Source organism: Apodemus sylvaticus, chromosome 6 (assembly GCF_947179515.1).
Source record: "Apodemus sylvaticus chromosome 6, mApoSyl1.1, whole genome shotgun sequence".
In the NCBI taxonomy this organism is placed as follows: Eukaryota; Metazoa; Chordata; class Mammalia; order Rodentia; family Muridae; genus Apodemus; species Apodemus sylvaticus.
The window spans coordinates 92,773,559-92,800,465 of record NC_067477.1 but is presented as its reverse complement, the minus strand read 5'-3'; the positions used below and the strand labels follow the sequence as shown (position 1 = coordinate 92,800,465).

Sequence of the window (26,907 nt, the reverse complement as noted above, 5' to 3'; positions counted from 1 at the left end):
AAATTGGCTGCAGACTGAAGCTCTTTCCTTCCTGGATTCTTGCCCTTCTGATGCAGAGCCCACACTGGCCCTGACCTTCTGTGTTTGTTAGTCTCAGTGTGTCAACCCAGCAAGCCAGCCAAGGACCTGGTGGACCTGCACAGAGCCTTCCTCACTCCTCTCAGTCTCTGTTCAACACTGGTTCATTTTCCCTGACTACCATAGACCACATCTGGACGGCACTTTGGGGCCCAGCATCTCTCTTCTGTTCTGGCAACATGCTTTCTTTAGAACACCCCAGTTAGAGCAATCAGATCCAATCATATCATGTGAGATGGTTTGGGGTACGCATACCATGAATCTTCTCTCCATCATCCTCTAAACAAGTGTGTGAATGGTGTGTGCTGGATGCTGTCTCCTTTAGCAGGTCCTCCTGCATCTGATCATGCAGAAGGCAGATCCTCCACAACACACTTTAGAGAAGGAAGCAGATGTCCTAGTGTGGAGGTGAAGTGAAGCTCTCCCAAGCTACCCACTCAGAGCTCTAACCCCCCTCCATTCACAACAGACTAGTCACTGTTTCCAGAGCTACACTGACGGCCCAGTGGAGCAGTGACACCAAGTTGTCACTGAGCATTAAGATATGCCTGATGCATAAAGAAGGAGTTGAATAGTGAAGCATTAATAATTTTTAATTGAAATAATATTTTATATGGCTTGACATATTATTAAAAGTCAATCCACCATGTTTCTTGTTCAATGCAGCTGCTAGACATTCTTACATTATACACCTGACTCATCGTTTGCTTCCTTTGGAACACTGATGTTCTAGAGAGATCTACATGGGGCCAGAACAGGGCTGGTGCTTCATGTCTATGCTAGAGCTAACTAGCTAACTCCTCAGTCATAGAGAGGACCGCATACTTCCATTCCAATGTGGATCAATCCAATTGGTATTTCCTGTCAGGTGACAAAAGTGTAGCTCCAATGAGTGCTAGGACCTGTTAACAAAAGGCTGGGTTGTTTTCAATGTATTCTGGCTTGCTACTCCTAATCATGTGCACTCTAGGTATTTGTGCAAGAAAATGAACTCTCTTTGTGGGAGGAGGAAGAGTCCTGGGTGGAAAAGGGGGTGGGGGGCAGAGAGGAGAACATGATTGGGGATTGGGTGGGGGGAAAAGGACTGAAATATCTGAGGGCCCCCAGAAAGAAAGGAAACATGCAACCTTGGGAGGTAGGAGGTTGGGGGACCCTCCAGACTGTACCAGAGACCTGGGAGGTGAGAGACTCTGTCAGGACTCAAAGAGAGGGACCTTAGATGAAATGCCCTACAGTGGGAAGAAGGAACTAGTAAAACCCACCTCCAGCATAAAGACAGGGCATCAAGTAAGGGATGGGGTTGCTATCCTGCAGTCAAAACTCTGACCCATAATTGAACTGCAGGGATGGAAATGGAGAGGAACTTGAGGAAAAGAAGGTCCAGCGACAGGCCCAAAGTGGGATCCTGCTCAAGGGGAGGCCCAGAGACCTGACACTATTACTGAGGCTATGGTGTACTCATAAAAAGGGACTTATCCGCAGTTTGAATTGCGGTACGACCAAGAAGTGAGCGCCGGGATCTCGCTGAGCGTCCGCCTGGCCTCCTCTCTTCCTCGCTTGTCCGAGCTTCTGCACAGTCCAATATGGCTGGCGGTAAGGCTGGAAAGGACTCCGGAAAGGCCAAGACAAAGGCGATTTCCCGCACACACACGCAGCGAGCCGGCTTGCAGTTCCCTGTGGGCCGTATTCATCAACACCTGAAATCTAGGGCAACCAGCCACGGACGTGTGGGCACCACTGCTGCTGTGTACAGCGCAGCCATCCTGGAGTACCTCACCGCAGAGGTACTTGAGTTGGCAGGAAATGCATCAAAACAGGTAAAGCGTATTACCCCTCGTCACTTGCAAGTTGCTACACGTGGAGATGAAGAATTGGATTCTCTGATCAAGGTTACAATTGCTAGTGGTGCTGTCATCCCACACATCCACAAATCGCTGATTGGGAAGAAAGGACAACAGAAGACTGTCTAAGGATGCCTGGATTCCTTATTATCTCAGGACTCTAAATATTCTTAGCAGCTGTCCAGTGTGGTGATTCCAGTGGACTGTATCTCTGTGAAAAACACAATTTTGCCTTTTTGTAATTCTTTTTGAGCAAGTTGGAGGCTTAATTAGCCTTCCAACCAACCAAATTTCTGCATTCGAGTCTTAACCATATTTAAGTGTTACTGTGGCTTCAAAGAAGCTATTGATTCTGAAGTAGTGGGGTTTTGATTGAGTTGACTTTAAAAAAAAAAACTGTTTGGATTTTAATTGCGATGCAGAAGTTATAGTAACAAACATTTGGTTTTGTACAGAAATATGTAAGGTCATATCCCAAAATAAAAAATTAAAAAAAAAATAAAAAATAAAAATAAATTTAAAAAAAGGGACTTATTATGGCTGCCATCTGAAAAACCCAACAAGCTGCTGAAAGAGTCAGATACAGATAATTGCACCAACCAATGGACAGAAGCTGCTGACTTCTGTGGTTGAATTAGGGGTAAGCTGAAAGAAGCTGAGGAGGAGGGCGACCCTGTAGGAGGAGCAGCAGTCTCAATTAACCTGGACCCTGAGATCTCTAGATACTGGAACACTAACCATGAAGCATACACCAGCTGATATGAGGCTCCCAACATGCTGGGAACCAGAGAGCTTCGCTCAATGCCCCGGGCTGAGCTGTTTGCACAGGTTTCTTGAGAGCAAAACATCCCATGGCTTAGCTTGGTTCCTGCCTTCCCACCCGGTGTGGTACGGTGTGGTACGGACGACCTGTGTCTCTGTTTTTTGTTAATCCCCCAGGCCTACGCCCAGTGCTCGGTACCGTGGCAGCGCAGGCACTGTCACCAACACATATACAGCAGAGGACTGCCGGGCCTGGGTTCAGTCAGAGAAGATGCACGTAACCCTCAAGAGACTGGAGGCTCCAAGGAGTTTAGAGGTCTGGTGGGGTGAGGGTGGGGGAGGGGACATCTTTGTGGAGACAGCTGGGTGGAGGAGGTATGGGGGTAGACCAGGAGTGGAATAAATCTGGAGTTTATAAGAAAGAAAGAAAGAAAGAGAGAAAGAGAGAAAGAGAGAAAGAGAGAAAGAGAGAGAGAAAGAGAGAAAGAGAGAAAGAGAGAAAGAGAAAGAGAGAAAGAGAGACAGAGACAGAGAGAGAGAGAGAAAGAGAGAAAGAGAAAGAGAAAGAGAGAAAGAGAGAAAGAGAGACAGAGACAGAGACAGAGAGAGAGAGAGAGAGAAAGAGAGAAAGAGAGAAAGAAAGAGAGAAAGAGAGAAAGAGAGAGAGGAGAGAAGAGAGAGAGAGAAGAGAGAGAAAGAAAGGCAGACCCTTTGCATCCACTGAAGTGGCCAAGAACTCCTTGGGGAATGTGGGGCACTGCCACTCAGGGACAGTCAGGGTGGAATCTCTACTGCCCTCGGGTGGATTTCCTGTGACTCCAGGTACAGATGGGAGAGCATGGAGGCCATCAGCTGTGTGAACGCACAGGGCTTTGATTGCAGGGATGAACGGGATACACAGGCCTCTCACTGTCACTAGTAATCATCTTGCTGGGTTTTTCTTTAGGTCTTGATCATGTCAGCATCAGACCGGGAGGCTGTTCCACTTCAGCCACCACATTCTGACCTTTAAGGTACAGTTGACAGGCATGCCACCCCCTTCAGAGCCAAAGATGTACCATATTGACCCAAAATTTGACCTCCTGGCTCCCTTATGGAAAAAAAAAAAACAAAAACAAAAAAGCAATAAGCCTAGACTCAAGTTTCATCATCTAGGCTCTGTTCTTGGATTAGTTGAAATAGAAAGCATTGTTTGTTGTTCAGTGGTTAATAGAAACTTATAGAGGGCAGAGATGAGAAATGTCAAGCACTGGGGTGACAGCAACAAGAACCAGATGGGGACAGTCACTAGGGGAAAAGGGCAGAAGTTGGAAACATTTAGAAGGAAGACTGGCCCAGAGGGTGAATATTTAGTGTCTTATAAGGTCATTGAAGAGCCAGTCACTATACTACAGCCTGTGTGTGTATGTGTTGGTGTGCATGTGTGCGGGTACTGAACACATTTCTGTACCTGCATGTGGAGACCTGAGGATTCATCTGACATCCTGATATCATTTACGTCTCTTGTTTGGTTTGCTTTGGCTTGGCTTGGTTTGGGTTTGGGTTTGGGTTTGGGTTTGGGTTTGGGTTTGGGTTTGGGTTTGGTTTGGTTTGGGTTTTCATTTTAAAATAGGGCCACTCACTAACCTGGTACTCACCAAGTAGGCTAGGTAAAAGGCTCTAGTAGGTCTGAGCATGGCAAACATGGCTCTGGTATGTCTCACCCTTCTCCCATTCGGCCTTGCTAAACTGTTAGATTACATTCCTAAAGCTAGCCAGCAAGATCTGTCTATTCCCTCATTTGGCCACTTCCTCTCCCTGCGGCTGATCACCAAGGTCCACCTATCAAAGTATTGAAGTCCAGCAATCAAAAGCCTCATTTTGGCTACCCTAATTAGCATTCCCAATCAAAACAAACCAAATCTTTCTAACACAGGGGTTTCCTCTTTTATAAACTGCCATTTACCTATGGACCACAGCTGTCTCCTCTCTATCAGAGGCAGTTGTTTGTCCCTCTGGGGCAAATATCCCCTCCCCCCTCCCTTGTTCTTTTTCCCTTCTCCCTCATGCTCTATCTCCTGTCTTTGTCTCTCATTTCCTGCCCTTCGACCCTCTGGGGCAAATTAATCTCCTTGGTGCTGAGAACTTTGTGTTGAGGTGTCTGGTGCCCACGCTGGTGAACCAGTGATCCCCGGGGATCCACACATGTCCACTTCCCCAGTGCTAAGACACAAGCAAGTGCCCTATACTGTACTTTAAAATACCAGTCTGAAAAGTAAACTCGGGTACTTGTGCTTACAACAAAGCTGCCTCCGCACACAGTCCACAGAGTCACTTTGAATCACTCACTCAGAATCTAATTCTAGGTCAGACTTGGGATCAGTCTACCCAGCAGTAAAAGAAAAAAGAATATGAGGTAAAAATGAACAGATATGGAAAAAAAGGCCAGAGTCTTTACAAGAACTTAACCACCTCATCAAGGATGCAACAGATAAATGGGGATTAGAACACAATGTGCAGAAATGGGGGTACAATTGGAATACAGAGGAGCTTCACAAACGGGCTTTCAATCTGCCCCAAGCAATCAGCATGAGTTCATGCTTGGTGGATGGGTTTTTACGTATGCTTAAGAGTTCACCTGAGGAAAAAATATCTGAGGGAGGGAGATCTATAACAAAATGCTGTGAAACATTGACATGAGCTTTTCCATACATATGTCATTTTCCCTCATTAACTATTCACACAGCAGCAGTATTTTCCATGTGTCATTAGGTTCCGAGGAAATGTGTGTAGATCGATGCATATCCACTTCCTGGAGTGAGATTTAGGTCTAATGATTGTAATTGTAGAGTAGGCTTTGAAGGATATGCATAATGTGAACTTTAAATAAGAAAATGTTGGGGCTGGAGAGGTGGCTCAGTGGTTAAGAGCACTGAGTGCTCTTCCAGAGGTCCTGAGTTCAATTCCCAGCAACCACAAGGTGGCTCACAACCATCTGTAATGGGGATCTGATGCCCTCTTCTGGTGTGTCTGAAGACAGAGACAGTGTACTCACATATATAAAAAGAAATTGTTCAGGATAGATCATCTGATCTGCTTTTGTGGACTGTTACAAGCTATATAAGCTTTTAAGCTATATAAGCTATATAACTGGAGGTAGTACTTCTTTCTCTGGGTTTAGTTCATTGTAAATTAAACATTTGAATGTGCTTAACTTAGATTGAAATAGTATTGGCTGAAATGAGATCTGAGCCGCTGGTCTACGTTGATGAGAACCGAGTAGAAAATAAATGCATTCTCAGAAGCCGTCCTGCCCAAGAGTGCTCAGATGAGGAAGCACAGGCCTAAAATTTAACCACGGCCTGGGCTACCCAGGCAAAGTTAACACCATTTCCAGGCTTTGCAAAGCAGCCATTCGGCTAGTAGCAACCGGGGCTGGACGCTCCCGATGCCTGCTGGAGCCCAGCTGCAACCCGCCTCAGCCCTGCTGTATCCTCCCTTCACTTCCGGCACCTGTGCAGATAGAGCCGGAAGTACTGATGAATCACGCAGTCATCGCCAATGCTACTTCCGCTCATAAAGATCCAAAATGATAACTTAAAGCCAACACCAACTGAGAGGCAAAGGCCTTTAGACAAGATCAAGATCTCTGTTCTAAGGATGTGGATTGTTTTACCTTTCATTTCTTCACATTTCACGTCGTCAGGAACATTCTTTGTCATTGCGTTTCTATGGCTGGCTGGAAGGAAAGTCACGGAAAGCACCTTGAACCCATGAAACCCAATTGCACAGTGACTTGTTTTATTTTTCTTTCTCGACCTTGTGATATTAACGAACTTGAGGGAAAACTTTATCAAGCTCCACACCCTTGGGCATACTTCAATGGGAAGGAGGGAAAATGGTTCCCTCAATCAGGACCACTACTCCTCTTTACAAAATGATTGTTTGGGGAAGCGTTAAGCAAGAAATTGTTTTCCCTGAGGGGTTGCTATATCCTTTTTATTACTAAATAACTATTGGGAGTTTCTACCCCACTATTGGTTGTACAGATCCTGAGGAAACAACACAGATACACAACACACAAACACGATGATTTATTAATAAGCTGTAGGCACTATTCTGGGCAGGTTTTGAACTATTCTAAACTAATCCTTCCACCTGTTAAAATGTGTACAGATGGCAGTCACTTGCCAATCTGGTATCTCCAGGCCGATTCTGCTCCATCAGCCTGTCCTCAGGGTGTGCTTCTCTTGGCCACATGTTCCTGGTCCACCCATTTGATGGCAGCCTCCTCTCTCTTCTCTCTCTTTCTCCCTCTAGGTCTGTGAGACCCCTCACTCAAGTCCCGCCTTCCTATCCTTTCTGCCCAATCATAAACTCCAGCCCCTTACTGACCAGTCAGGAATTGATGGGGAACATTCTTTATAGCACACTGCTTACCCAAACACACAAGAGGAACCCCCGCAGAATGCCAGTGAACGCTGCCCTCTGCAGAAGGAGCACAGAGATGGTTTCAGGAGTGCTGAGTTGTTAACCCGAAAGAGTGGCTGGCTCTCTCCTCAAGTGCAGACCATAATGTGACCATTACCAAATCCTAATACCAGGTTTGTGTGAAAGCAGCTATCATTGAATGAAGCCACCTGGGACCTTTCTGTTCCTCTAAACCAACGGTTCTCAACCTGTGGCTCTCCACCCCTCTGAGGGTCAATGGCCCTTTCACAGGGGCTGCATACCAAATATTTACATTACAATTCATATCAGTAGCAAAATTACAGCTATGAAGTAGCAATTTGTGGTTGGGGGTCACCACAACATTGAAGAGTCGCGGCATTAGAAAAGTTGAGAGCCACCTGCTCTAGACAGAGGTGCCTAGATTGTGGCACCTGTGGGCATTTTTAAGTTCATATACAGAACTTGAACTCTATGATTTAAAGTTAGCACGGTTATGTTTTGGTCTCTCTCCCACTTCATTTCTCATTATTCTTTCAGGATAAAGAGAGCTTCTTGGAATGAGACATAGTTCTGCAGTTATGCTCTCACAAAAATACATTAAAGATCTGTTAAATGAGAGGCCTATAAAGCTAAGTTGGGTTTGATAATTATCTGGTGTTGTAAAACTGGGCAACCTATGTGATATTTTTGAGCTCTGAGTTACTCAACACTGCGGATTGCTCTCATTTTTGAGACAAGTTTTCCAGCATTGAAGCAATGGAATAATTGCCTTTGTGTGCTGTTTTTTGTGGTGTTGGCGATGGAATCCAGTGCCTAGAACAACCCAAGAGCGCACCCTGCCACTGAGCTGTGTACTCCAGCCCGAGAACTGTATTGTTGTGCAGTCGTGTGTCTACTAAGCAATTTGAACTTTGTGTGTGTGTTTCTGTGTATGTATATGTATATGTTTGTGTATATGTGTGATTGTGTGCATTTATTTATGTGTGAGTGGTTTGTGTGTATGTGCATACGTGTTTTAATGTGCATATTTATGTATATATGTATTGTTTGTATGTATGTGCATATGTCTGTGTGTAGTTTTGTATATTTGTGTGTATATGTGTTTTTGTGCTTGTATATGTATGTATGTGTTTGTTATATGTGTGATTGCATATGTGTGTGGTTTGTGTTTGTGTGTATGTATGTATGTTTGTATGTATGTTTTTGTGTAGATTTGTGTAAATTGACTTTGCATGTGTGTCTTTGCATGTGTGTGTATGTGTGTTTGTAAAAGTCTTTGTGCATTTTGTGTATATGTGTGATTATGTGTGCATTTGTGTATATATGTCTATGTGTGCTTGTGTGTGTATGTATGTGTGTGAGTGTTTGTTTATGGGTGACAGGATCTCCTATATCTGTCCTCAAGCTCCATATATAGCTGAAACAGGCCTTGAACCCCAGCTCCTGTCTCCTCCCGCCTCCTCAGGTCTGGGATTCTGGGCATGCACAACCACACTTGGCTTCTAGCTGTTAATTAGTCACAGTCCCCTCAGCCCTGGCGAGATGGCTGCAGCGCCTTCCCACTCAGCCCGCTCTGGGTTTCTCTGGGAATAACTCCTCCCTGACTGTAAAACATTTTATGAAAAATCCAAGCGATTCTCATTTTCCTCTAGCTTCCATTCTTAACTCCCTATTTTCCTTTAGGTTCCTTACTCCACTATGCCTGACAAAGAGAGAGGAATTCTAGGATTGAGTCAGGGCAGAGAGATTCGCCCGGACACAGGAAGTCAGTCCACGAACCTGAGGATTAGGTAACCAGCCACATGGCATGACTTAGATTACTTTAAATGGGATAATTGAGTTATGAGCTAGTGGAAATGAATTAAAACTATTGATTTCTTATACATTATTCATATATAAGAAGACTCATAGTTATTTTGGATAACTTATCCAAGTGTGGGAATGCCCTCGGTTATACCGAATACCATGTACACGCACCCCATCCTATGCCTCATCAGCTGCAATTTGTTGCCCCAAACTAGAATTCTATAAGTATTCACTCAACTTCTGAAATTTAAGTAATGGATATAGTACAGGTCAGTATCATCACCAGTGCACAGCAAACTTAACTACTGTCAGTTTCCTTCTGAAGAGCCTCTTCAACCTCAGAGTTTAATACTGTTTGCTGCACAATTCAGGTTCATGGCCACTGTTTGTCAGCACAGTACAGAGGGTCCAAGTGGTTGATGCAAGGACTTCTTCCAAGATTCCTGAAGGCCACTTAGTGAGGCCACAGGCAGCCAAGTGCAGGAGGAGGTGGTTCCCAGCTGCAGATGTGATGTCCTAATTGCTTCAGTTGTCTCCCGTGGGAGAATCAACAGCTTCTCCAACTGTCACTTCCCAAATTAACTACTTATGTGCATATTATGTGAGCAAGCTTCAGAGTGGGGCAGAATGTGACAGTGACAAAATAACCAGAGACAATCCGAGTCCAAGCATTTGGCGGACAGTGGCTTTAGTACATACTCGTTTGGTGCAGGGATCTCCACAAGTCACCTAATCAGTCATCCCATGACCTTGACCTTGAACCAATGGAAGAAAGGAGGTCCAGAGCTGAGTTACTGGGCTGTTTTACTTTAAACAAAATATGTAAGTTAACTAAGTGTTGTTTTAGAAAATTGCTGCTGCCTCTGAATTTTGATGAACTTCCAAACCACCTTGTTGTTCCACTTTTTCCCCCAGATTTAGGAAAAAAAAAAGGACATGAGGTAATGAAAGGCCCCTAGTACAGTGCTGCTTAAAAAAAGAGGAGAAAGAGGGGGAGGAGGAAGAAAGAGGAGGAGGAAGGAAGGAAGGAAGGAGAGGAAGGAGAAGAGGAGGAAGAGGAAGAAGAAGCCAAAACCAAGTCACAGTATTAAGGCAGAGTCAGCACAGCCTGTTTACAGAGAGAAAGCCTGAGGCAGGCAGCATAGAGGCACAGACATTACCAGAAGAGCAAACACTCCCTGTCCCCCACCACCAGCCGCCACCACAACAAACCTCCAGGTTCTCTTGTCCTCAAGCTGAGGCTCAGCTGAGATAGAATGGCCTGCCACCCCCTGTGGCTCTTCTGTGACTCTACTGGGAAGCTAAACAGGGCTCCGCCCCAGCATCTTACAGAACCTTCCAAGTGGAAATAGGAAGGAAGGGAGGGAAGGAGGGAGAGGGAGAGAGAGAAGAAAGACAGAAAAAAGAAAGAACAAAGAAAATCAAGTTCACAAAGCACAATTTAGTAAAAGCAGTTTGACCCCCAGCACACATACTGCCTCTGTGGCTTCCAGATGACCAGGACTTTGTTTGTATGATGACTGAATATTAAACATTCAGAGAACATTTTCTAGAAAGACTGTGAGCAGAATCAGTATTAGGCCTTGGAAAGTAACAGTTTAGGGCCTGGTACTCTTGGTTTAGCCATGAAGAGACCAGGGTGGAAAAGTGCCCAGGGACACAGCAGCCCAAGGCTACAAGACTGAAACACTCTGGCTCCCTCCTCTCCTTTCTCAGCAAGCACAGGCTTCAGCGGGAGGTGTGTGAGCCCTGCCCGCACCACCCAGAGGGCTGGCACTGTGACCGACCGGGACCCCTTTTCAAGCACTTTTTTCTGTGGAGACCACCTCTAGAACATCATATATCCTCCCGGGTGTCCTTCCGAGTTCTCACCTTGCCTTGCCCTTTCCATTTAGCTGAGTAAATTCTAGCCTGGCCTTGCTGCAGCTGCTTCCCCAGGCAAGCTCAACAGGGTCGGCAAAACACCTTGTGGGGGATGATGTGCAAAACCATTTCTTCTTTAAGAATGTTTCTTTCTCCAAACAAATGGAACCAAATAATCTTGGATGTGCCTAAGAGTCCTGCAGCAAGGCAGGGTGTAGATTTTGGACCTTCCCAGAGAAACTGATAGCTTAAGATTTTCCATAAGAGTCATCTTAGGGAAATAGTGAAACTGGCCAAAGCATTTGACTGATCATAGACAACTCAATTCCGCTGTTAAAATGAATTAGACGGGGCATTACCTTGATGCTTTAAAAATAAAATGTTATAAAATCTTTGGGGGCAGTCAGGGAGGCTGGAGAGGGAACGGTCTTCTCACATGCTAGGCAAATGCTCTAACCTTTGGGGTCTTCCTCCTCTTAAACTTTTTTTTTTCACTTTTGAGACAGATCTTGCTAAACTTTCCAAATCAGTCTTGAAGTCACTCTGCAGGCCAGGTGGGTCTTGCAGTTGTGACCAGGCCCAGGTGAAATTGTCTATTTTTAATTACAACCTTTAAAAAAATATACTTGTTCTAGTGTTTAAAAAATGATAGCCTACAGCTATGCCCTGTTTCATCAGATTCAAGTAACTTATCCTGATGCCCTTAGGAATGCTATATATACCACAGTGGGTGCTGTGCACACCCCAGGTGCCTGCCTGCCCCACAATAGGTACCACTCATGCCCCAAATGCCTGTCTGCCCCACAGTAGATGCTGTGCATGCCCCAGGTACCTTTCAAAATTGACATAAAGAAATGGATTTCAAAAAAAAAAATGTATTTCAAGAAAATTCACCTAAGTATCCTGAAATAAGTATCTTGAAATTTGCATATATCTGTTCATGCTAGAAGGCCAGAGGAGGCTGTCAGAGCCCTTTTCCATCACTGCCTGGCTTATTCCCTTGAGACAGGGTAGCCTGCAAGCCATAGCAACTCCCATCTACACACACACACACATACACACACACATACACACACACATACACACATGCACATACACGCACACACTCATAGATAGACACATACACACACTCAGATACACCACATACACACCATACACACAACACATACCTCCTACACACACCACACACATACCCCCACACACAAACCACATGCACATGTATACACTCAAATGCACCACATACACACCATACACACAACACATACCTCCTACACACACCACACACATACCCCCACACACAAACCACATGCACATGCACATGTATACACTCAAATGCACCACATACACACCACACACACAACACATACCACCTACATACACCACACACACACACACACTACACATACCACACTACCACATATATACCACACACATATCAAACACATACAAACTAGTTACATATATCACACACAAACACACACACACAGACTTTTGTGTCACACTCATTCCTGTTCTTAATGGTTTAAAAGCTATTGCCTATAAAAGGAGACAACAGCTGTCTTGCGTAGAATCTGGGAAATACAAATATTTTGAAACAGATAGTTTAGTAATCTAGAGATTTGTAAATAGTAAACTGAATGTTTAAAATAGTTAAACTAAGTTTATTCCTTCATGAGGAGATAATATTAGCTTGATAGTACATTGAGGAGTACAAAGAAAGAAGTCTAATACCCCAAAATGAAAGAAGAAGCCATTCTTTACAAACAAGTTTCCTCATGAGAATATTGTAAGCAGCACGAGAACCCCCCAGTCCGTCCATTTACCCCAACATGTTTGTCACATGTACACAGTGTGTACTCATTGGTGGGTGGATTAGCTTTCTTGCATAACTTGCTTTACAGTTGTCCACATTTGAGCCTAAATATTTATAGAAACCAATTTCAGCCATAAGCATTAGATAGTTTTAATTCTCCTGCAATTAAGACACAGTTAAAGTTGATACAAAGATTTGGCAACTTTATAGTTTGCTAGAATTAAAACGTGTGACATTGAGATTTTGGGGGGCTTCCAAAGACTGAGACACTAGGTTATTTCAAAATAGTCATCACTCAGAAAGGCTGTTCTTGTGAATTTTAGGCCACGCCCTACAACTCCATACTGACCATCTGAGTAGGTCCCAAATAAAGACCAGCTTCCCCCCATTGGCTGCTTTTTAAATGGATACAGTTTTATTCTTTCCTTTCTGGAAGTAACTGGTTTTGATTAGGAAAAAAAAAGTTTCCTCTTAAATTCCTTTAAAATTGAACAGAACTCAATGTTGTTCACTCATAAGATTTTTATCACTAGTCACAATCCAATAATAAACGATAGAAACTTGAAAGATGCTGACAGACAACCCAGCACTTGTTTTAATGGAACCAAAAACTGGCCTGACTAGAGTATTCCACCCCATCCCACCCTGAATTCCCTAAACGACTTGCTGTTGTATAGACAGAGCTTTATAGATAGACTGGAGGTTTTTATTCTGCTTAATCCAAAGGAAACTATACACGTTACAGCATCTCATGGGGAAACTTGTTTTGCAAAGAATGATTTTTTAAATTTCAATTTGGGGGGTACTATTAAACCTGAAAATTGTGAGGAGAAAGACCAAATCCACAACTGTCTATTTAAAGCAAACTTTAATTCTGGACAGGTCCATGCCCAAGGCTCCCAGAAAATGGTACCGAACTATGTTCGTCAAGGTGCCCAGAAAGACAGAACCCACGGGGATGTGGCACTTTCCTCTCTGGTCCAGTGGGGGCAAGCACACATCCTGGGGTACTTCCTATCTATGTACCATACCTGTGAACAAACTCATCCTGCGCAGTTGGGGCAACCAACCTTGTTTATAGAAGTGAAAACATGTGACTCGTTGTCTTACATGAACAATGGCCTATAGCATTCTAGGAAGTTCTCTGTCCTTGGACAAGTGGGGCTTACAGGTTAACCTTAGTCCTTACAGGTACTGGATTTCTTTCTTTGTCCCTCCCCCAATGCATTATCGAGTTAATATTGTCTAGTCATTATGGAATAAACTTTGTTCAAGTACTTTAAATGTTTAGTTTACAATTTCCGAGAAGATGGATTTTTTTTTTAATGTTACTGCATTCCCTAAAAGCAGAACCCTTCAGAAGCACGGCAGGAGGTCTTGGTGGTGACCTGATGCCTAGCAACACAATGGCCCTTCATCCCAAAGCCACAAGTGCTGTCTGCCTTACCCACCTGGCAGCCCACTACTGAGGGGACCACACCACATCGGCAGCCCTGCCTGACAGGGTGTCTTCCCACCACTCGGTCACGCTCACCCTCACTCAGCATCTCTCAGCCTGTTAGTACAGTTAGTGCTCTCCGAGTCGCTGTCCATGTGCCTCCTCTTCCTTGACTTACTGGCAGTTTTAAAGTTGATACTTTCGCTGATTTATCCTATTTTCCAGAATCTCATTATGTACACTTTGCCCTCATCAGCAGAATTCTATCAAAAGAAAACAAGGATTTGGCTATGTCTACTGTTTCCTTTCCGTCTCTCTTGTAGATGTTTCAAGAAAAATAAAAGGGAACGTTAGCCTCTCCTTTGATGTGCTGTTTCTATGGCATGAAGGATGGACGTCTCTTTTTTACTGTGTCCCAGAGCTTGGGAACATCCTCCCTTTCTTCCTCATGTCCCTGTTGGGAGAAAACAAGTTATCACCACAGTCCACTCCAAATTACTGGTCTTATTTTCATCTTTGGCATTTTCTTTCTTTTTATCTCTTTTATGGGAAATAGATTTTTTTCATACAATATATTCTGATTATGGTTTCCTTCCTTCTCCTCCTCCTACTTCCTCTCCACCTCCCCTCCTAATCATATCCACTCCCTTTCTGTCTCTCTCTGAAAAACAAAAAGCTTCTAAGAGAATATAATATAATATAATATATATAATATAATATAATATAATATAATATAATATAATATAATATAATATGACATAAACAAACAGAAGGAGAAAAGCCCTAGACAAGGCATAAAAATCAGATCCAGAAACAGATCCACTTGTTCACACATTCAGGAATCCCATAAAAACTTAAGATTTAAAGCCATAATATTCCTTATTACATATTATGCTGCAAAGGACCTGTAGGGCAAAAAAAAGCATACAAATAAAAAGTTAAAAAATTTAAAAACTCTGACAGGAAATATATTGAGACAGGGAACCTGCAAAGATGCTATTGAGATTACTTTTGGTTGGCCATCTGCAACTGGGCATGTGCTCTACCCTTAAGAGTAGTTTATTTCCCTAGAGAGACTCTCTGGGAGAAAACTACATTTTGGCTTGAAAGTGCTTATCAGGTGGAGATAGCTTTTGGGTCAGAGATGGGAATGCATGTCTGCTTCTTTCAAATCTAGGACCCCAGCTGGTACAGGCCTGGGTGGGCTCTGTGCATGCTGCTCAGTCTCTGTGAGCTGATACCTGCGTTAGTTCTGCTGTGTTTAGAAGACCTTGTGCCCTAGGTGTCCTCCATCCCCTCTGGCTCTTCTGCTCTTTCCACCTCCTCTTCCACAGAGTTCTCTGAGCCCTGCAGTGAGTTGATGGAGACATCTCATTTAGGGCTGAATGTCCCGAGGTCTGTTACTCTCCGCATATTGTCTGGCTGGGTATTTGTTGCCATTCCCAGCAGGAGGAAGCTCTCTGATGATATCTGAGCAAGGTTCTGATCTATCAGTATACAAGAATGGCATTAGGAGTCATTTTATTGTTACATATCTTTAGAAGAACAGTAACCTTTAATTTTCCCCTAGGTCCCTGGGCTATCTAGTCTCCAGTTCTTGGTCACCCAAGCAGTATGGGATACGGGTTCTATCTCATGGATTGGGCCTTAAGTCAAATCATATATTGTTTAGTTACTCCGACAATCTTTGTGCCAGCACTGCACTAGCACACCTTCCAGGCAGGACATCGCTGTAGATTGAAGAGTTTATAGCTGGGTTGGTGTTTACATTTCTCATTTGGTAGCATTCAAAGTACCTTCTGTACCATGAACACTAGCCCAAAGGGGTGGTGACTCTAGGTCGGCATCAGCTCGATTTCTCTATGTTCAAAGAGTTGTGTGGATGTTGTCTTCATCAATAGGGCCTTGACATCAGTCTGTAGAGAGCAACCGTTAGCCTTGGCAACAGCCTGCGTTATTTAGGGGTTCCCATGGGACCCTTTGGCCAATCCAGTTCCAGTCCCCACCCTGTCCGTATAGCTATGTATTCTATTCCACCTTTCCAGTGAAATGGATAAGTGCTTTCCTTACTCCAACCTCACCAGCATGAGCTGTTATTTGTTTTATTGATCCTAGGCATTCTAATGGGTGTAAGATAAGGAAGTTGAACGTCTGTTAAGTGTTTTTCAGCCATTTGAATTTTCTCATTTGAGAATTAGTTTAGATCTGTTTAGACCCTATTTTTAAACTGGGTTCCTTTTGCTTTCTTCATATTCAGGTTTTTGTTTTGTTGTTGCTATTGAGTTCTTCTTTACATATTTTGGATATTAACCCTCAATTGGATGTGTAGTTGGAGGAAAGATATTCTTTTCCCATTCTGTAGGCTGATGCTTTGTCCTTTGCTTTGCAAAAGTTTCATTTTCATGAGGCCCCGTGTATTCATGGTTGATCTTAGTACCTGTGCTAAAGGTATTCTGCTTGGAAAGTCTTTTCCTGTTCCAATAAGTTCAAGGCTATTCCTCTCTTTTTCTTCTATCAGATGCAATATATCAGGATATTTATTTTGAGGACTTTGATCCATTTGGAGTTGAGTTTTCTGTGGGGTCGTGAGCATTCTTTACATGCAGACATCCAGCTTGACAGCACCATTTGTTGAAGATGCTGTCCTTTTTTCCAGTGTGTATTTCTGGCTTCTTTATCAAAAATCAGGTCTCCACACATGAGAAGATTAATGTCCAGGTTTTCAATTTTATCCCACTAATCAATGTGTCTTTCTATGTGTGTACCAGTACCATGATGTTTTTATTGTTATAGCTCTGAAGTACACTTTGAGGTCAGGGATATTAATACCTCTAGAAGTTCTTTTATTATCCTAAGTTGTTTTAGCTATCCTAGGTTTTTTCTGTTTCCATATGGAACTGGAAATTATCCTTTCAAAGTCTGTGAAGACTTGTGTTGCAACTTTAATGGGGATTGCATTGAATCTGTAAATTGCTTTTGGTAGAATGGCCATTTTTACTATGTTAATTCCACCAATACATGAGCATGGGAGATCTTTCTTTTGATATCTTCTTCACTTTCTTTTGTCAATGTCTTAAGGTTTTTATCATACACATCTTTATTTGTTCAGTTATTTTATAGTATTTTGAAGCTGTTGTGAAGGATATTGTTTCCCAGATTTCTTTCTCAATCTGTTAATTTTATATAGAAGTGCTACTATTTTTTTTTTTTAGTTAATCTTGTATCTATCCACTTTTGTTCAAAGTGTTTATCAGCCATAAGAGTTTCTTGGTATAACTTCTTGGTACACCTACATATACTATCATATCATCTGAAGATAAAGATACCTTGCTTTCTTCCTTTTCATTGTGTATCCATTTGATTTCCTTCAGGTCTTTTATTGCTCTAACTACTGAAGATACTATATTGAAAAGGTATGGAGAGAGTAGACATCCTTACCTTGTTCTCAATTGCTTTGAGTTTCTCTCCATTTAGGTGGATGTTGGGTATGGACTTAGCATAAACTGCCTTTATTATGTTGCAGTATGTCTCTGTATCCCTAGTCTCTCCAGGACTTTTATCATGAAGGGGTGTTGGATTTTGGTCAAAGGCCTTTACTGCATCGAATGAGGTTATCATGTGTGTTTTGTCTTTCAGTTTGCTTATGTAGTGGATTACATTGATCAATTTCTATGATAAATGCTATGTATGGTTATGTTGAACCATTCCTGCATCTCTGGAATGAAGTACACTTGATCATGGTATATAATATTTTTGATAAGTTCTTGGCTTTGGTTTGTAAGTACTTTATTGAGAATTTTTGCATCTATGTTCATAAGGGAAACTGGTCTTAATTCACTTTTTGGTGGGGTCTTTATATTATTTAGGTATCATAGTAACTGTGGGCTCACAAAATAAATTGAACAATGTGCCTTTTGTTTCTACTTTGTGGAATAATTTAAGGAGTATTTTCATTAACTCTTCCTTGAAAGTCTAGTAGAATTCTGCACTAAAACCATCCATCCCTGGGCTTTTTTTAGGTGGAGGGAGAAAGACTTTTAATGACTTTTTCTATTTCTCTATGAGTTATAGATCTGTTTAAGTTAATTATCTGATATTGATTTAACTTGATTCATGGTATGTATTAAGAAAATTACCCATTTCTATTAGATATTCCAGTTTAGTTGAGTAGTTTTTAAAGTCTGTCCTTATGATTCTCTGGACTGCCTTGGTGTCTTTGTTGTAACCCCCTTTCCTATCTAATTTGGCTAGTTTTGTATCCTATCTCATTCTTTCTGCATTTTAGTTAATTTGACTAAAGGTTTGTCAATCTTACTGATTTTTCTCATAGAATTAACTTTTTGTTTTAATGATTCTTTGTATTGCTTTTTATTGTTTTGTTTCTATCTTACTGATTTCAGCACTGATTTTGAAAGCCCTCAATTTCTGATTCTGTAATGAATTGTTCCATCACCATGAATTTGTAAACTTCTTATTGTTTCTATTGTTGATACCCAGCTGTGATGGTTTGTATACACTTGGGCCAGGAAGTGGCACTATTAGGATGTATGCCATGTTAGAGTAGGTGTGTCACTGTGGTTGTGGGCTTTAATACCCTAGTCCTAGCTGCCTGGAAGTGAGTATCCTGCTAGCAGCCTTCAGATGAAGATGTAGAACTCTCAGCTACTCCTGCACCATGCCTGCCTAGATGCTGCCATGCTCCCACTAAATGGGATGATATTGGACTAAACCTCTGAACCTGTAAGCCAGCCCCAATTAAATGTTGTCCTTTATAAGACTTGCCTTGGCCATGGTGTCTGTTCACAGCAGTAAAACCCTAAGACACCAGCTTTAATCCATGGTGGTCAGATGAGATGCAAGATATTATTTCAGTTTTCTTGAACCTATTGGGACTTGCTTTGTATTCCAGTACACAGTCAATTTCAGAGAAAGTTCTATGAGCTGCTGAGAAGAAGATATATCCTTTTGTGTTTGAGTAGAATGTTCTGTAAATATCTCTTAGAGCCATTTGGTTTACGACCTCAGCTTGCATTTCTACACTTGATCTTAGTCAAAAGGCTGAGAAGCAATCAGCTAGCATTTCTGTTTAGTTTTTATTTGAATAACCTGTCTATTTAGCAAGAGTAAAATACCTGTGCAAAAGAATGTGCAAGGAGCCAACTATGACCAGTACGATCACAACCACTTTGAACTGAGTAGCTTTGACCCTCTTGGTTACCAGGGTAAGTCCTGGGAAGTAGACTGGGGCACAAGTTAAAGTGGAATCTTGGTCTCCGTCCTCAGAGTCCCTTGTTAAAAACTTGAAAGAGGCCTGTCAGCTCTGAGTCCATGTCCCACAAACTAGGAAGTCAGTGGACAGCTTCTCTCTGAGGCTTACTGACATTATCATAAACGACCAGCAGAGGGTGCTGATATTTCCCCCACGTGAGCAAACCAAAGAAATACCAAAAAATTTCATTGCAAATTGTAAAACCCATGAAACCTAACTTCTGTTCATGTAATGAAGCACAGTGGAGCCCCCTTGGTTCTTACAGAGCAAAGAAACGCAACCAGAAGGCAAACGAATGGAGGAAGATTTATGTCTATCACAGATATGGAGAATGCCACAGTTATTTGACCCTCCTGGGTCAAAGTAAAGTATGGAATCTGGAGAAGTTATATATCTTCATGAAGGAAAACACTTGGGCAGGGGAGGGGGACACATTCCTGAGAGAGTTCAGTTTCAAGTATACATCATTGAGCATGCTCTGTTTAAGTTTCTAGCTCAAGGACGAGGGCAAATGCATTCTGGCCGCAGTTAGCTCAAGGCCATGCAGCACATGTCTGAAAGGTTAGTGAGACAAAAACACTTCTGAGTATGCTCAGTTTCTTTTTCTCAGGAATGTTTTAGCTGAAACAAAGGGAAAGGACACTTGGAAGGTGTGTTCATGTAGAGGGCTGCAGGTAGAGGCACCTTGTTAAGCAGTTAATACTAGAATTTACAAGCTTATTTTATTACTTTAGGCACGATGATAGGTTCTGAGGTGATTTTCAATAAAATAAAGATATTTTTATTTCATTTATTTACACACGTGTGCACATGCAGACATGTGTGCACACAAGTGTGCAAGAGAGGACAATGTGGGGGAGTCAGCTCTCCCCTTTCACTGTGTGAGTCTGAGAAAACAGACTCATCAGGCTTGGTAACAGGCCGGCGCCCTTAACCACTGAGGCATCTCGCCAGAGCCCTCTTTTTATTATCTATCTATCTATCTATCTATCTATCTATCTATTATTTATCTTCTCAATTCCTTTCTAACACTGATTCAGAATCACTTCAAGAAAGAAGCGGAACCAAGGGAGGAGTGAAAGGGAGTGAGGGCATCAGTATTTTTCCAGGACCAAATGGGTGGATGCTTGGCTTTGGGACAGTGAACCTTTGGGCTCCACAAGGCCTCGTAGAGCTATAGAAGCCTTGGCAATCTTGGTAAGTGGTTTCCTCTGAGTCACAACATCATGCTCTATCTTTTTGTCCAGTGAATGAGCCTGGGTAGCTGTTTTAGCAAGCACAGGCTGAGTCTTTGTCATAGTTGCTTTTTGCAGGCTTAAAAAAAATCATGAAGGTCATGAAAATTAGGTACAATGATGCAGTCAAGCCAGGTTCCACACACTCTTTCTTCAGCATGCCAGGCTTCTCCCTGTTCACTGAGTAACATGATCCCCTAGAGAGCAGGTTGGACATTGGCACTGTTTTAAGTGTGTGCGCACACACACATCTGTGTGTGTGTCTGTGTATGTGTTTACATGTGAGCTTATGTGAAGGCTTGTGTATGTGTGTGCATGCTTGTATGTATGTGTGTATGCATGCATGCATGCATGTATCTGTGTGGGTACATGTTTATATTGTGTGTAATCGCTTGCTGTAAATTGTTGACACAATTTACGTACTGATAGGTAGTACAAATCAACAGTTTGGGTTCTATCAAAAGCTGTGTGAATATATCAACACAATTAAGTTTAGCATATTTTCTTCACCTTAAACCCCTCCACTTCTGGATATGCACCTAAAAAGAATTAAAAGCAGAGTTTTTAAAGGAGGTCTGTACCCTGTTACTTGAAGCAGAACCCTTAGAAATAACCAGGTGCTGGAGGTAACCCAAGTGTCCAACCAAAGATAAGTAGATAAGCAAAATATTGGATATCACAACATGCATAAGCCTTAAGGATATTATAGGAGGTGAAATGAGTCAGACAAACTAGACCAAAATTAGGAGCTTGCACTTACATGAGGCACCATAACTCATGGAGACAGAAGGGAGAATGATGGTGATCAGAGCTGAGGGGAAAGCACACGAAACGTTACTGGTTATCAGATACAGAGTTTTCAGTTTTGCAAGAAAGAAGGTTCTGGAGGATTATTGCACAATTGAGTGAATTATTTGATGCACTGAACTATGGTTAAGATGATAAGTTTTGTAATATGTGTATTGCCAAAGAGAATAGAAAAAAGGTAAAAGGCTACCCTCTTATTAATCGACACATGCCCACCCTCCCAGACACCTACCCTCCCCCACACATACCCTCCCACATACCCACCTCGATCTAAGCACTAACCTCCTTTCTGTCACTGTGGATTCACTCATTAAAGAATCATGTGTTCAAGGAAAGTGGGAAGGGGTGGATGGGAGAACAGGGGGAGGGGAGGGGGCTTATGGGACTTTCGGGGAGTGGGGGGCTAGAAAAGGGTAAATCATTTGAAATGTAAATAAAAAATATATCGAATTAAAAAAAGAGTTTGAAAAAAAAGAATCATGTGTTCAATCTTGTCTTTTTTCTAATATTTTCAAGTTTCACCCCACTGTATCCTCAGTATTTTTCTTTATTACCGAGAAGCATTGCATTGTATAACTAAAGCACATTTAACTCACCCATTCTTTCTCTGTTGGACATTTTAGTTGTTTCCTTAAACATGCGATTTCCCTGCAGTGAGAGGGTACGCTTTGCTTTTCTGTGGTGACTTCAAAGCTTTCCCAGCATAAGCAGGTCTAAGAACTGTCTGTGGGAAGAGGAGAATGAGAAGGTGGAGAACAAGCAGGAAAAGTAACAGAGAGACAGAGAGGGATGAGAGAAGCATCTGCCAGAGAGAGAGCTGTTGGTGATACCCTGCCCTGGCAACGGCCCGCCTGAGTCACCGGTCTGGTCTAAGCCCAGAAGAGCCAAGCCTGTCCTGCAGCTTACACACTATTGGCTTGGCTCTGCCTAACTGCCATTGAGTAGAACCACATGGGGATTGTAAAGCATCTGTCTGTGAGGCAGAATGCGGTAGATAATCAGACACGCAGTGGGTTGTGCAGGGTGAGCCACCTTATTCTTAAACTGTGCGTTTTGCTCAGTGTGAGCTATGAACAACATTTATGAGAGTAAGGATTAAAAGTGACTATAAATGTCTATGCTATGCTTTCCTACTCTCGGGATTCTGCCACTACGATCCACCTGTGACGTGGAAACAGGTCAGTGTTCTTGCCACACCATACCGTCAGCCCATGCCTCAAAGCGTGTACTGTGCATATTTGCCAGGAACCCCCTTTCCATGGCCATTGCCTAAAAGAGATTTGGAATGGTGCTCTTGCTTGATTGTTCAATGCCCTGTAGCACGAGTCCTCACAGCACAGAAACTGGCAAACTCCAGCCTGAGAGATGATCCTCGCTAAGGGACCTGTTCCCAAGCTTGACTACTGGAGATTGATCCCCAGAACCCACATGGTGGAAAAAGAACCAACTCTAAAAAATTGTCCTCTGACCTATGTGTATACTGTCCCTCCTTACACACACACATTCACATTCACACACATACATATATACACTCACATACACATACTTACATACATACACATATTCACATACACACATACTCATGCACACACACATACATGCATATACATACTCATATATACATACTTATACACACTCACATATACACACTCATACACACTCATACACACATACATACATACACAAGAAAGGAGAGAGAGAGATTAGCAAGCACAGAACATCATCCTCCACCCTCCAACACCCCTACCCACCAAGAACTTCAGGTTTAATTTACCAACACACTACCAAATTAGACTGAACACACCCAGCTGAAGTTTCAATGGGATTAATGTACTGCTGTCTTTAGAGTAGAAGGCAGTAGAACAAAAGAATGTTTATTCCCACCTTACACACACTCACACACACACACACACCTTTTTTGTCTCACAGACTGTGCACAGCCTTTCTTTTATCTCATGTATATAATCCACACCAGCTCCCCTATCTCTCTCTCTGACTAAAAATATTCTAAATGACCTCTTAATACAAACAATAACAACTTGGATTTAGATATATTTTAGATTCCTGTGGGAAATGAACTCTTGAATTTTTCACAAACACCACTAAATATATAAGCATGTATATTCTAAAATTAGTTAAATTAAACATTCTTACTCATTAGGAACCGTAGGGTGCAATTGGGAAGTTTAAACCCAACTCATTTCTTTGTTGTCAACTCTTGGCAGCCCACCATGATATTTTAGACAGAGAAAAACAAAAAGTTAACCTAATAAAAGAACAGCGACCTTGATGTGTCTAAAGAAATGTAGCTGGTAAATAAGAAACATATGCCTCCAAGGAAATAGTTTAGGACTAAAATTTTAAATCATTTTACGAGAAACGCGTAGGTGGAGGAGATAAAGAAGTAAATGGGAAGGACGGCTCAGTCAGGCATGTCATGTCGTGTTCTAGAAGTTTTACACAGAAAGGGAATGTATGTGACCAAAATAAAAAAAAATTGCACACCCATGTGACCACATCACTGAAAACCCCAAATCAGATCACTGTGGGAAAGCCTCAGACCCAGGATGATGTGGTGCTGTGCTGGTAGACCAGATGGCTTACATGGGACACAGAATCAGAAGGAAGACAACAAAGAAGAGGATTTTGGTAGGAACTGTCAATCACAAATAACCTCAAGGCCCATAAGAAAACCCTCACTCACATATAGATGACAATATCCTGAACCACCCTGGATGTGGATGAGCAACCTAAACATGAACCCTGGCCCGGACTTTCCCCAAACACATCCGGAGTGAAGCCATTCATTGCACTTTGCTTTTCCCTTAAGCTGACATTAGGTTTGAGAAAAATATCAAAAAGCTTTAGTCATTTTTTTCTGAACATTATGTCAATATTTAATGTTTGAATTATTGTTTAAATAAAATTAGGCATGAAATTTACTGAGGTGGCAAAAACACAGAACATTGAGAGCATTCCAATCAAGAGTCTCAGGTCTTAAATCTGCACTTTATCAGAGCATATTACACTGAGATTTGAGAAGTACTTTTCTGAGCATTTTATACTATCAGACTTTTTTTGTTTCTAGCCTCACCAGCTGTTTATGTTGTCTAAAGGTCAAGATGTTGCAATGGCAAAGTCTTGGAACACAGAGTTGACTCTCACATGGTTCACATTGTACCAGAACTGCGGACTGATACGCAATTGTTCCTCCCGAATGGGGCAACATAGAATACCACAAATAATCCACAGAATACCTTCAAATCAGCTCAGCCAATTAGCTACCCAACCTCCATTACTTCAGTGTAATATAAATTCTTAGAGGTTATTATGGTAGGAAATGTATAGGTTTTATTAAAATTGTTGCAGGTAGACTGGTAGAACTTCTCAGGGAGATCCTAAAGAACTAAGTTTAAGCAAATTCTGGGGCTGCAAGAGGAAATAATTTAATTTTTTGTTTCATTCTTTCCAGCCTCATTACTCAAATGCTGAATGTAGGAGAGAGGTGTCCATTGTACAAGGGCAGGGAAGGCTACAGGGAGGCTGGCCAGGGTGGTGGGCTGTTTGCCATGTGGTGATAGCATTGTCATGATCTTCATATTGTACCTTGGAGCAGTACAGAGCTTCACAGCCAGACATCTGAGCCTATCTATCTGGGTTGGACACTAGGGCCTGAGATATCACGTCCATGGATGCTCTCCCTGTAACGGATGCTGGAGGTGCTTACTCTAATGTGTTAGTAGGACACTCCATTCTGATCTGGTCATTCTCAGTTGGTCTGTATTTCTGCCTCGATGCTGGAGTGACAGAATGCAAGTGATATGCTGCACAGGGGAGGTGAAACACAGGCGCTACAGGCAGTGCCTCTCTGAAGACTGGAGCTCTGCTAAGGGTCCCAGTCCACGTTCTTCCAGGAGAGAAACAGCGAGATCTGGGACGGGTGCTGTCTGTGATTCTCAAACTTCTGTGTACAGCGCTGGGGAGGTGAGGAGTTCAGAACAAGTCTGCAGGCCTGCACAGGGCCTGGGATGGCGCAGAATCCATCTTGGTTCCAAGTGAGTGCTAAAGTATGGAGGGGCTGGAAAAGTGGCCTTCTACAGGAGATCTAGTCATGGGTTTTTACGACAAAGGCTCCCTCCCCCATCCTTGATGAAGAAGACAGTCTTTGCTTATCCAAACCATTTTATTCATGGTGGATAAGGATGCATACATCTTACTCAGGGTGAACCAGAGATTAAATGCCTTTTGCAGGAAGGGATGCCCAGGAAGGGAAGCTCATTGGCTAAACACTAGACACCTCACTAGCAAGGAGAACTCTAGGTTTTTATACGTTTGTGATAGGTACTCATGTTCCTCTTGGGGGTGGGAGGTGTCGTGGTCACATGTTCCAGGACAGAACCTGCCATTCTCAGTTATGAGATTTACCAGGGTTCTGAACTTGCTTCAACTTTACCAGTTCTTCTGTCTGGTAGCACAGTCCACTGCCTCACAATTTTCCAATGGAAGATTTTATTCCATAATAGGAAAGGATATTGAAAACAATGACCTTTCACAACCGCCTACTTGATTTCTTTTGCCCCAGATGTTTCTAAGAGTCCTGTCTGTATGCCTACCTCACCCCACAGTATAGTCAGTAGATGCCTGAAAATCTGTGCATTCTAGTCAAGAGCTATATTCTAGCACCCTTCTTTTTCTGGTTTTTAGAGAAGAATAAGAGAGTCTTGAAGGGAAGAAGAGGCTGAGTTCCCTGAATATGGATTCACTTTCCAGGACAAGTCAGATTAGTCCTGTGGCCTCTCAGTATTCCCCACATAAATAACAAGTCATTATAAACTCTGGAGAGTCTGGTCCAACACCCCTCATGCCCCACTTCACCCTGAGTCTCTCACATGCCCTCACATTAGATTCTCTCCTTCTGGTGCTTGCCTAAGGATAGACAGTGTGAATGACACCCACATGTCACCGGTCATACCAGCACAGAACCTGCCCCCAAATACTTCTCTGTCCCTTTGAATTTTCATCTCTATGAAGCAGAGGAAGCGTTGCCACTCCAAGGATTTGCATCTTTGGTTCATATCTTGTTGATGTTCTGAGTTACACAGGACAATCAGAGAAAGACACTGCAGGATGTATTATGGCTTTTGCCAGTTGGGGTGGGGGTAGTGGGGGGTGTAGCTCTGATGAACTGAACCTTGAACAGCCTTATTGATTATTACATAAAAATTGTTGTTTGGGTAAACAAGTTCCTCATACAAAAGTCTCTAATCTAATCTATGTATCACAAATGAAAACATCACCTCTCTGCAACATTAGTCTTTATTGTGCCTGGTGGGCACAGAGCTGAGCTTATTTTATCATGAGGCCATGGGTTATATGCTTTCTGAGATCTGAGTCTGTGTTTTATGTTTGTAACAGTTATAGCACAGCACTTGGCAAACAGATGCAAATCAGAGCAAATTGTGGCAAAAACTGACTACGTTGCTCTTGCAGTCACATGCAATGAATTCCGTGGAAGTCTGGGTCTCTGTCTCCACCAGGACAGTACAAAGTACAAAGCAGTGCCT

General features: G+C 42.6%; 1 protein-coding gene and 1 pseudogene across 1 annotated transcript; both read left to right on the top strand.

Annotated features, from left to right (window-relative positions):
* The first annotated feature begins 1,595 nt into the window (after positions 1 to 1,595).
* LOC127686700 (histone H2A.Z-like) lies at positions 1,596 to 2,296 on the top strand. The gene has a single exon (XM_052184743.1). The coding sequence runs from the start codon at positions 1,662 to 1,664 to the stop codon at positions 2,046 to 2,048; it is 387 nt and encodes a 128-aa protein (XP_052040703.1). The 5' UTR covers positions 1,596 to 1,661; the 3' UTR covers positions 2,049 to 2,296.
* A 4,177-nt stretch (positions 2,297 to 6,473) lies between these two features.
* Positions 6,474 to 26,907, top strand: part of LOC127687957 (laminin subunit beta-4-like) — a 97,148-nt pseudogene continuing 76,714 nt past the window's right edge.